The 12,815-nt window shown below is 43.7% G+C and overlaps 1 protein-coding gene across 1 annotated transcript; it reads right to left on the bottom strand.

The window, feature by feature from the left end:
• Window positions 1-10,144: 10,144 nt before the first annotated feature.
• On the bottom strand, window positions 10,145-12,294 carry LOC134208030 (26S proteasome non-ATPase regulatory subunit 13). Its single transcript, XM_062684132.1, has 6 exons — window positions 12,062-12,294; window positions 11,888-12,001; window positions 11,539-11,823; window positions 11,229-11,382; window positions 10,734-10,825; window positions 10,145-10,634 (listed from the first exon to the last, which is right to left on the bottom strand). Exons 1-6 carry the CDS (start codon window positions 12,166-12,168, stop codon window positions 10,241-10,243), a joined length of 1,146 nt encoding a protein of 381 aa, XP_062540116.1. The 5' UTR covers window positions 12,169-12,294; the 3' UTR covers window positions 10,145-10,240.
• Window positions 12,295-12,815: the final 521 nt, after the last annotated feature.

Genomic DNA, 12,815 nt, shown 5'->3' with positions numbered 1-12,815 from the left:
CGGCTGACCTCCTTCGGTGGACCTAGCCTACTCCGATAACCGAGTTTCATTTGCCTTGAGCCATTCAGCTCTCACCTTATTCATTGAGCCATTTAGCTCCCGCCTCGATCGCGATCGCGAACGACTCGGATAGTCCCCGACGGCGGATCTAACCTACTCCGACGAGAAGTTCCCCGAAAGCGGGAGCTCCTCCGAACCCGGCCGTTTCGCCACGTTCTGCGGCTACGCGCTCGCCGCAAGCTGAATACAGTTGCGACGCTGTCGTTCCCATCCATTATCGACATATATATTCACGACTTCCACGACTCATGGTCCGCTATCCGTAACGGCTGCCTGCTGCTGCTCTATGCGCCAACTTCGTTGCAGGATGTCGGCTATCCTGGACGTCGCTCTTGCAATCGCTCTCCACTGTTCTGGGTTCTGGCACATTTTTATGACGATGTTATCGGTGTTGGTGTCCGTTCCGCATGCCCCCAACATCGCACTCCTCTCCGTTTCGAACCGAGGACATGTGAACAGGATGTGTTCAGCCGTTTCTGTCACGTCTGGGCATTGCAGACAGGTGGGAGAAGCCGCGTGACCAAACCTGTGTAGGTACCACTTGAAGCATCCATGGCCTGTTAAGAACTGGGTCAAGCCAAAGTTTAGCTCCCCATGAGGTCTGCTAATCCATGCCGACACACTTGGGACTAAGCGATGGGTCCACCTTCCCTTAGGCGAGCTGTCCCACTCTCTGCCATTTGGCTACCGTTGCTGCCTTTATATTCCTTCGAGCGTTATCGGTGCCCCTGAGGGCGTAGCACTCCTCGTCTTCCTCTACCACCAGTTTGATAGGCATCATGCCCGCGAGTACACATGCCGCTTCGCGAGATACGGTGCGATATGCGCTGATAACTCTCAGGCACATTAGCCTATGAGTACTCTCCAGCTTTCGCACGTTGCAGTTTACGCTCAACGCTGACACCCAAGCTGGTCCTCCGTATCGTAGTATTGAAACCGCCACGCTTGCCAGCAGCTTGCGCTTGCTGGAGCACACCCTAGAGTTGTTCGCCATCATCCTCGATAGTGCCGCTATCGCCGTCGACGCGCGCTGGCAGGCGTAGTCGACATGACTTTAAAGCTCAACTTATCGTCGAGCATCACCCCAATTGTTTCAGAGATCTCTTGAGGTGATGTCGCAGCCGCCGACTCTAATTGTCGCCTCCTGAACCGATTTCCGATTGTTAACGACTATCATCTCCGTTTTATGATGCGCCAACTGTAGCTTCTTGCTGCGCAACCATTCCTCCACTAGGCTGATCGAATAGGCTGCAGTCAATTCGACCTCTTCGACGGATTCTCCGTACACGGTCATGGTTACGTCATCGGCGAATCCCACTAACTTGACTCCTGGCGGGAGCTTCAACCGCAGCACGCCATCGTACATCACGTTCCACAGCAATGGACCCAAAATTGATCCCTGTGGGACACCTGCCGTGATGGGGACGGTAGCCAAGCCTTCGTCTGTCTCGTAGATCAATAATCGATTCTGAAAGTAGCTTCCCAGAATCTTATACAGCCCTACCGGTACTCCCAGCCGAAGCAACGAGTTCGCGATCTCCATCCAGCACGCACTGTTGAATGCATTCCGCACGTCGAGTGTTATTACTGCGCAGTAACGTATACCGCGCCGCTTGCATTCGATGGCGACCTTTGCAGTGTCAACCACCGATTTAATGGCACCCAGAGTAGACCTTCCTCTCCGAAAGCCGAATTGCTCGCTCGATAATCCTCCTACCTCCTCGACGTACGGCGACAGTCTGTTCAGGATCAACTTCTCCAGTAGCTTCCCTACCGTGTCTATAAGACAGATTGGTCTGTACGCTGAGGGGTCTCCTGGTGGCTTGCCAGGTTTCGGTAACAGGACCAAACGCTGTCTCTTCCATATATCCGGGAATGTCCTCTCGTCCAGACACTTCTGCATGGCCAACCTAAACATGTTCGGGTTAGTCGTTCGGGATCCCGTCCGGACCAGGTGCTTTACTCGGGTCGAGGGACTTTGCCACCGTCAATATCTCTTCTACCGTCACCCTCTCCACCGCTTCATCATTTGCTACCCTCGCTGCTGGCGGCCAGTGGGATGGGCCGTGGTGCGGGAACAGTGACTCGATTATAGTCTTCAGCCTCGTTGGACATCGCTCGGGAGGAGCCAGTGCTCCTCTTGTTTTGGCCATCACCACCCGATAGGCGTCTCCCCGGATAAAAATTTACAGTAACTTGAACGACATAACCCATTGAAATACAATAGATTGTGTGGTAAACAATATAAACTATTGTACGCTTATTGTAAAATGTTGACGGTTGTAAAAGATCTTTATTGTACTTACATTAACATAACAATATATTTAAATGTTACCAATACATTCTATTATATTTTTATTGTTCGCTTATGTTTGGTATTGCACATCCAAAAACTAAACAAATTATGAAAGTTTTCGGTTTGGATGATCTGGAAATTCGTCTAATGTAATTGAATTAATATAATTTTGGAATATTTCATGGATTTATTATATTGTTGAAATAACAATTGAAAACAATAAAATTATAATAGCTTTGATTATAAAATGAATAAAAATGTTATACCGATTCTCAAGTAATATATTTTCATATTGCAAGTCTAGAAATGTTATGCAATAAAAATTGGAGTACAAAAAAATTAAAGGGAACAAAAACTTTTGCTTATCATTTTACTCGGAGGATGACTGGATTCATTTGAGCGTGTACAGTTTTGTTTATAATTAGTGAAGAGATGAAAATAATAAAACTGTATGGTGCATAAAGTGTTTTTTTCATTACAGTATTTTGATCACACTCGCCGTGCTGTCATTTTAGATTAGTCAAACTTTTTCGCATCGGTTACTATTTTCGGTTATCATTTTGGAGGCTGCATTCCAGACCGGTAATGTTTGACATTTGATAGTTCATTAAATAGCAGCAGTGTTATCACGCTGCCAAATTTGGTCAGCTAGCGCATTTAGTAGCGACCGGTAAAGTGTCAAGTAATGATACTGGGCTGGCAAACGGCTTATACTCACCACCGGTAGTCGTAATCTTATACTACAAAAGTTCAATGTATATAATGGACGCAGTGGTTCATCCCGAACAAAAAATAAATAAAAAAAATAATCGTCATAATACCTGATGACATACCTGGTAACATGTATCCTTGTTCCTTTACAGAAATGAAGCTTATGATGAAATACTGATGCTTGGCCAATCTCACCAACGGGATATAATAAGAACTGATGCAGGTATTTTTTTCTTTTCTTCTCGACGTACTTTTTCTAATAAAACTAACATTCTTTTTTAATTTACATTTTTCACAGGTTTATAACATGTATTGTCTATCCGGAACAAAGTTAGTTTATATCGAAGTTCGATTTTTCTCCAGATACAGGCAACTTACCCAACTTCGAAAGTAGAGCGCTGGATTCGCCTGAAGATGCGCTAAACAACACATCAATTAGTTTGACAGATAAAACTTTGGAAGAAAGTTCGGTTCGGAAGTCCCGACAGCAAAGAGAGGTAAAATGAGTTAAAATGAAGTTTAAACTGCTTTAAACTTAAATTGAAAATAAAATAATTTGTAAAGCAAATAATTGTATTGTATTTTTATTGTAATGTTGGAGTATAATTTATTCTAAATCCTGTTGTATTTCTTTTGTAAAACAATTGAAACGGTAATTGAAAACATTTAAATCACAATGTTTTCTATTATTTTGTCGCCCGAAATCATCCCATTGAAGAACCGTAAAATCAATTGTTTTGCTCAAAATTTTGTATGGAAAATTTTCGATTTTTTTATTGTAAAGATACATAACAACCCTCCTTTTTTATTGTAAAAGTCCCATTTACCATTCATTTTATCGTGGAAAACCATTATTTCTCATGTGATTTTATTGTCAAAATTCCATTATATTCAATGGTAAAAATTATGTCTTAAATGGTGTTGTAACAATAAAATTTATGATATTTTAATGATATTTTTTATCCGGGTCCCCATGGGTTCGAGTTGGCGCTCTGGCACAGTCTGTCGAAGCAGGCTTTCTTGCTTTCTTTGATGGCCTTGTTTAGAGCCAGTCTCGCTGCTTTGAATTGCTCGATGCGTTCCTCCCTCACTTCCGCCAAGCGTGTCCTTTGCGTTTTTCTTCTAGCCCGGAGACAGGCTGCTCGAAGGGCTGCAATTTCATCGCTCCACCAGTATACCTGTGGCCTGCAGTTCCGTGGTCGCACCTTCCTCGGCATGGTCGCGTCACAAGCTCGAGACAGGACCGCAACCAGTTCGTCGCCGCTTAAACTTCCCGTGTTTTCTTCCAGACCCATAGCTTCACTGAAGGTCCCACCGTCGAAGTGGGCGACCTTCCACGACCGGGTTGTGGCAGTAGCTCTCCGGCTTTCTCTTCTTGCCTCGCTGCCTATCCTGTACCGGATAGCTAGATGGTCACTGTGGGTGTAACCGTCGTCGACCATCCACTGCATATCACCGACCAAACTTGGACTGCAGAACGTTACGTCTATTATCGATTCCACTCCGTTTCGCTGGAAGGTACTTTTGGAGCCTTCGTTGCACAGCACGACATCCAGCTTGGCGAAAGCCTCTAGCAGCGTTTGCCCTCTCCGGTTAGTAAAGTGACTTCCCCACTCTATCGCCCACGCATTGAAGTCTCCTGCAATTACTACTGGCTTGCTACCCACTAGGTCTGATGTTAGCCGATCGACCATCTCGGTGAATTGTTCTATCGGCCACCTTGGTGGGGCGTAGCAGCTGCAGTAGTACACTCCATTTATTTTCGTTATAACAGTACCCTCCGCTCTTGTGTTCAGCACTTCCTGGATCGGGTATCTTCCCGTCGTACAAATCGCCGCTGATTTGGATCTATCCGCTACCCAGTTCCCATTATCCGCGGGGATGCGGAACGGGTCCGACAAGATAGCGACGTCCGTTCTCGCTTCTACTACCGACTGCCACAGCAACTGCTGGGCGGCCGCACAATGGTTGAGGTTGAGCTGCGTTACTTGCACGGCTTCCTCGTATAACCACTCAACGGGCACGCAGGTCTACCCATAGCGTGGTTATGTTCCTGCTTCCTGCTCGCGCATAGCGTACATGATGGTGCTTTCTCGCACGTGTGCGCCTTATGGCCCTCTTCGCCGCATCGCCTACATAGGTTACTCCTATCCGGCCCTTTGCACGCCCACGATTTGTGTCCCGGTTCGAGGCAGCGGAAGCACTTGTCGACTACCGGTGGTTGGTAGAGGCTGACTGGACATACTGACCAGCCAACTTTCAGCTTACCAACTTTGATCACCTTGTTAGCGTCGATGGCCGGTAACTTCACCGTGGCAATCTGCGTCCCCTGCGGTCCTCTTCGCAGACGGATGGACGCATTTGCTACCACCACTCCACCTTGGTCCTTGATGGCCGAGGCGATCTCTTCAGATGTCGTGACCACGTCCAGCTGCTTGCATTGAGAGTCACTTCGTCATGTCGAGCCCTCACATCTACACTCTCGCCTAGGGCCTGGGCTAGCGCTCCATATGAGGTACCGTTCGCCTGTTAGCCCTTCCTTAAGACAAGGATCATCTCGCCCGCTCTCGTCCGCCTTATGCTACGAACCTCTTTACCAAGGTCCGCCAGTTTCTCGGCGCTGCGCATCGCCTTGAGCACGTCGGCGTAGCGCTCTTTCTCTGTTTTAATGAGAAGTGCTTCACCCTTCTGTCTGGCTCTCGCCGGGCGCGTGATTGCCGCTTTCACCTTCGGTTTATTTACTACCGTTTGCCAGGGACCGTCCGACCGCAGGTTGTCTTGGTCGGGTTGGCTTCCCTCCTCCGGTGGCCGACTGGCTCGTTTCGTCCTCGCTTTCTTCTTACGCCGTTCTCCCACGTTTGCAACTTCCGTGGGCCCGCTCTTCTGATTTGCGCTCTCCCGACGCCTTTTTGCGTTCTGTTTAAAGCGCTTAATGCCAGGCGAGTCCCTGGCTCGCTTATCTGTTCTCCTCTCTACCGCTCTGTCGCTGAGCGCAAAATCTAATGCCTCCTGTGCCATGGTTGTGATAGTAAGGAGAAGGGAGCAGTCTGTCTGCTCTTCTCCGCTTTACCACAGCCTTCCAGCCTGGCCGCAAGCACTTCCTGTTCTTGCTTGGCAGCAAGAACCAAATTGCGAAGCTTAAGCAATTTCAGCTTCAGCTCCCTCGACATATTGCCCCGTTCATTGGTGAAGTTGATAATGTCATCGAGTTGCACCATGACGACGGTCAAGCTCGGCAGGATGCCACTCGACCCTATCTCCACTGCATTGTGCTGCTGCTTATCGACTATTGGCGTATCGTTATTGCGCATAAGCCCCAAAATTTTATTCCCACCTTTGGGTTTCCGCGCCGAGCACTCAGCGCCAGACTCGGCGACAAGGAGATAGTGGTCAAGTTGGTACTACTGATTTTTTGACAACTGATGTCGATTGGTTGTGTGAGTGCACCGGTGTCAAAAAATAGAGCTTTTAGCTGAAAATTTAGTTGTCAAATGCACATTTTGACAGCAATATAGATGTATGAGTGAATGAAATGTGCAAATGCTTTATCGCGGAAGCAGTCGCTGAAGACAAGTGTCAATGTTTTCAGTGACGAAACGAAAAGTTTCAATGCAAAAAGCAATATCGCTCTCCACGACGACTACTTCGCTACTCGTGTTCTTCATCTCCATTTCTGTGTGTGTGTGTGTGTGTGTGTGTGTGTGTGTGTGTGTGTGTGTGTGTGTGTGTGTGTGTGTGTGTGTGTGTGTGTGTGTGTGTGTGTGTGTGTGTGTGTGTGTGTGTGTGTGTGTGTGTGTGTGTGTGTGTGTGTTTGTGTGTGTGTGCAAAACTACTCAAAAAATGTCACTCATTTTTCGGGCACTTATCCTCAACCGATTTGCTCGCAACAAGTTGCATTTGACGCACAACCCTGTCCCATTGTTTCCTATTTGAAATTGGCCAGATCGGACTATGGGATTCGAAGTTATGGCCAAAATACAAATTCATACGATAATATCGCTTAAAAAATGTCACTCATTTTTCGAACACTTATCCTCAACCGATTTGCTCGCAACAAGTTGCATTCGACGCAGAATCCTGTCCCATTGTTTCCTATTTGAAATTGGCCAGATCGGACTATGGGATCCGAAGTTATGGCCAAAATACAAATTCATACGAAAAAATCGCATAAAAAATGTCACTCATTTTTCGGGCACTTATCCTCAACCGATATGCTCGCAACAAGTTGTATTCGACGCAAAATCCTGTCCCATTGTTTCCTATTTGAAATTGGCCAGATCGGACTATGGGATCCGAAGTTATGGCCAAAATACAAATTCATTCAAAAAATCGCTTCAAAAATGTCACTCATTTTTCGGGCACTTATCCTCAACCGATTTGCTCGCAACAAGTTGCATTCGACGCAGAATCCTGTCCCATTGTTTCCTATTTGAAGTTGGCCAGATCGAACTATGGGATCGAAAGTTATGGCCAAAATACAAATTCATACAAAAAAATCGCGTAAAAAATGTCACTCATATTTCAGGCACTTTTCCTCAACCGATTTGCTCGCATTAAATTGCATTCGACGCAGAATGTTTATATTTTCTTATTGAAAATTGGCCAGATCGGACTATGGGCTTAGATGTTATGGTAAAATTACTATTTATTGTGAAAAAGAGTTCAAAAAAGTTTTGCTCACTTTTTTAGCACTTAGACTTCATCCCCAAGGAACACAAGTTCAACAAATCTGGTTGCAGTAACCATATTGTGACTGAATCCGGTCATATATAAGTTACTGTGATACATCCCGAGCAGCACAAGTCAGACTAAAATGGTTGCAGCAACTTGATAGTGACCAAATCTAGTCGCATATCCGTTGCAGTAATCTATGTGGGACATGTGTGCTACTACAATAGATTGCATTCGACGCAGAATCTTGTCCCATTGTTTCCTATAGAAACTTGGCCGGATCGTACAATTAAGTCAAAAGTTATGGCGAAAATACTAATTTCAAAACTACAAAATAAAATGCCATTTTTTGCGCTTATGCTCATCCGATTTGTTTGCAACAAATTGCGTTTGGCGAGATTTTTTTTTATGCATATAAACAAATATGAAAAATAAAACCAATCCACATATTGGTGTTATTTGAGATTTTTCCAAACCTTTTGAACGAACGAGAAAGGCACCATCACCGCTAGGTGGATTAATCTGGGTTTTTTTATATGAAATTGTCAGTTTCTCAGTATTCATTGAGCCACTGTAATACTCGCCCATAGGGGAGAACGGTCCAAAATGCACCCCTTAAGCTTTTTCGATGTTTTCGCCCATATAAACAAAAATACCCAACCATTTCAACGTATAGGTGCAAAATTTACAAACCCATCTACATTTCGCAATGATCTCCTATTCAAAACAATAAGGTTTTCATGACTTTCTAACGCATTTAAAAAATGTTTTAAAAATAGGGCTGGGGCAAACGCCCGAATGGTGGTCTAAAATGACTCAGTTGCATGTAAAATGATGATGAACGCATGGTTGTTTGTTTTTTCTTAATGGATTGAACTACAATCTTACGGATGTGGTGGAAGAATAGCAAATCGTTAAATTTGAGTGAATATGAAGGGAATTTGCTAAATTTTTCCAATGGAGCTCAATGATGGATAGCTAATTATGAATTGTAATGGTAATATTCGATCATGAATGTACTACAACAGATTACACGAGTGATTTTATGAGTGAGGCCATTTTGCCCCAGGGGTGCATCTTGGACCGTTCTCCCCTATATTGAAATTATGAAAATCGTTCTGAAGAAGGGCAGCTACCAGATGATATACAACAGCGGATTGGATGATAATGACGAATGTTTATCTTGCTGCCTTCTTTCAAAGAAGCAATTAAAAACAGTGACCGCTGAAAATTTTGACGTCGAAAGGATTCTGAATAGACAGACAAGAAACAAGCGCTCCTGAAGGTGATTTTACCAGTTATCAAAGAGCATCAGAAGGCGTTTTGGACAAATATGCTCGAAAGATTGCAGACATCAGCTGAACAATAATTTACAGAAATTCTTCGAGCTTCTGACAATTCTATGAAATACAACTACGTTTAAAAATGAATGTATTTTTTGTTATTTGAAACTCGAAATTCCAGCCTTAAAATAAATCCATCAACACTTCAGGTTGTTATCAAATGATATATAATGACACAATTAAAAAAAATACTATTTTAGTTTTTTTTCTTATAATCGCCTGGATGAATTGATTGTGACTGTTATGCGAATATATGTAAGGATGGGACAACTTAAGTGAGGTATGTCAGGAATTAAGTCTTTTATTTTACCAGTTTTTCTTAAACTTTAGACGAAATTAAGCCGTTTCCTGCAAAAAACAGCTTTTCGCCAAAAATCGACATGGGACTGTTATGCGAATAGCGGCAGTATAGTTCTGTTCAGATAGCCAAGCAGCTATCAAAGCTCTCGCTTCGGCCAACTTAAGGTCGATGTTAGTAATCGCATGTCGAACTCAAATTAAGGAACTGAATTCAGTGAATACTTTACACCTTTTATGGGTACCAGACCATTCTTCCATAGCTGGAAACGAATTGGCTGATGAGTTAGCCCGCACTGAAGCACCACAAGACTTTATTGGACTTGAGCCAGCTATTCCAATATCTAAGTGTTGGGTGAATCATTTGATTAGCTCTTGGGCTTCCACTCAGCACAAACGGTATTGGACAACTTTGGATTTATGTCGACAAACATAATTGTATATTGTAGGGCCATCTCCGGTAGTAGCAAACTATTTACCTCATCTGTCTAAACAGAATTGCAGTGTCTTAGTCAAGGCCTTGACAAGTCACTGCCAACTTAACTATCACATGGCAAATATTCAACCTGTTGAATCATTTGTCTGTGATGGTTGTGAATCCGATTATCGATATGTGGAGCATTCTCTTTAAGATCATATAACTTTTACATGATGAAAATGTCAATAAGCTCAAATTGAGGGTCGCTCATATTGCCCCTACTGACGGGCTTACCCACATTTCCCCTACATCAATATGGCTATTAGTAATGTGTTATACAAAGACGGCTTTTTCCAATTCTAATATAAGTTTTTTTTTATTTCGAAACAGTAAAAAACTATTTTCAATTTTATTTTATAAGGATCAGAAAGAAACTCTCTCTATTCAGTTCGTGAGGATTTCACTAGCCCGGCTCTCGATCAGCTGCTCCATCGAAGTGATGGACGCCATCCAGGTGTCGAGAGTGGTGGCCATTGCTGCGACCTGCTTTCGATCGAGCACCCGCGGCTGCACCCACGTCATGTTCACCACCCCGGCAACTTCGTCGATCGCTCCCTTCACCAAACCCTGGGCCAGGGCCTTCATGATGAGGATTTCGACCTCCTTGATGGGCAGTTTGGCCTCCTTGGCGATTTCCTCGAAGGTGATGGTCCGCTTGTTGGCCGGCCGCTTGAATGTCATCTCCATCAAGCACAGCAGCGAGATCTTCTGGCGGAGTTTCACCTCCTGGGCGGCAAGGTCGGCGATGGTACTCCACTTGGGTTTCATCTGCTCGAACCTGGAAATGGGAATAAAATTAGTATGACTGCCCAATTTATTTAGTTTCTTATAAACGGAAGTTTCATCAAGTAAACTTTAACAAACACTTTTGACTCACTTGTTGATATCGCCTGAGTTGAATGCCTGAAGCAATTCCACCAACCATTCGTTTTCAGTTCCCTTAAGTGATTCCAGGATGGGGTGGGCCAGCTAAAACAAAAATGGATTAAATAACATCTAGTATAATTAACAAAGACGTAAGTCCTACATAAACTAATGTTAATCTGAAAGGAATGACAAAGCACACTCTTTACCAGTGGTAAAATAGGTCCAAACAATAACAGAAATAATCATAAGACATTTTTACGTGGTATATTTGAATTACATGGAAATTCAAATGTATGTTTGTCATTCAATAAACAGTTCAGATATATTTAAAAGTTGTCAACTCAACACATTTTAGATTTGAATTTCAACAGAGAAAAAAAAAGAGTATCACATAAAGTGTAAGCCATTCAAAACATCTTTTGAATTATTTAAAAATTCAAACTTTTACATCGTTACAATTTTTTTGCTATCCCTAATTTTTGATAATGACAAAGATAATACTCACCAGCTCCCCAATGTTGTAAATGCCTTCGCCGAGCAACGCGGCCAATCCTAAGAAGAATGCCTGCTGAGGCCATTGATCCTTGGGGTAAGTGTCCATGGAGCATCCCAAAAATTGCAATCCACAACGATAATAGTCACTGTGTTGACCCACCAATCTAAAAGTTGCATTAAATTCGTTTAAAAAAATGAAATGAAGAAAAACTGACACCACTGTTTTTCCCATTGGATTAACTTTTAAGCGCAAACATTTGTACAGCTCCGAAGAATAAAAATAAATCTCATTCTTCTTTATCGGCAATCGTTCCACTTACCGGTAGTAGTTTGCGGCCAGCATATAATACTTTCCATGCACCGGCGTCACATTGCCAGCTTCCTCCAGAATGTCCTTCAGATCCAGGATAATCTTTTTCGTCTCGTCCAGCTCGTTCAGCGCTTCCAGATAGATCTGTCCCTGCAGCACCTTGCACATCCAGAGCGCCTCATCGCAGACCTTCACTTTGTCTTTGAGCTTTTCCAAGAATGTTATTGCTTCTTTTTTGTCCGCGATGTGCGACACCACCACCGTGAGGATCTCCACCAAACCGTACGGGTTGATTCTTAAGAAAAGTTATAGCGTCAAAATAAGGAAATTCCCGAAAACTACACAATGAAAGAACTTACTTTGTTTCGAAAACGCAAATGAAGTTGTGGTACAGCGTCAGCAGGGCATCCTCGTTTTGCAAAGCTGGATTTTTGACGAATGTGTTCAATTTGATGGTCAGTTCGTTCCACAGTCTAAAATTAATCAAGTTTAGTAAAAATCTCTAAAATTTCACAAACTCCGGATCGACTTACTTCTCATTATACAACTCCTCGATTTGCGTCCACTCGGCGGCCAGTTCCTTGTCGCTGGTTTTCTTCTGTTCGGCTAAATAGCCGGCAACGTTCGGAAGGCCCATCATTGTTGCGATATAAAGATGTTTGCACTAAAATTCACGATATTTCACAGAAAACAATGTTCCGATCGACAAATTTGGCGTGCGATTCGCTGCGATGATGATGGTGCTGTTTGTGATTTGAGTGTTTGACAGTCGACGATGAGAGATGAGTTTGCAACAAAAATGTGCGTGTCTCACCATCTCACTGATGTCAGAGCGACAAAAGTGAGAAAACTTGGAAAGTTGAGTGCTTGCCGACAGATGGCGCTTTTCCCAAAAGAATGAAAAATCTATACACTAAAAGAAAAACGCTATACACCTCGGGAAAATTTTCCGCCGAATTTTGGCATTTATTGGTCCATACTAGCAACCCTATAACCTAGTATTTCTAGTATTTCTAGTCCATACGTATATATCTCGGGTACTTATTCAAAAGGACGTATGTGTTTTTGTAAACAAAACTTCAAACGTCGATTTGTCCAATCTGTTGGCACTCCCATGCAAACCAACACTAACAACTGGTAGCCGAAGCCTCCGCCTTTATGTCTATATGGTAAAGAGCCCCGCACATAGCATACGTTTGCGTTGCGTTTGACAGTTTTCCCATGGGAAATGTGTCAAACGCAACGCAAACGTATCCTATGTGGGGGGGTCTTAATGGTTTGCATGGG

Source organism: Armigeres subalbatus, chromosome 1 (genome assembly GCF_024139115.2).
Source record: "Armigeres subalbatus isolate Guangzhou_Male chromosome 1, GZ_Asu_2, whole genome shotgun sequence".
Classification (NCBI taxonomy): Eukaryota; Metazoa; Arthropoda; class Insecta; order Diptera; family Culicidae; genus Armigeres; species Armigeres subalbatus.
Note: the sequence above shows the minus strand (reverse complement) of the source record. Positions and strands in the feature narration are given on the sequence as shown.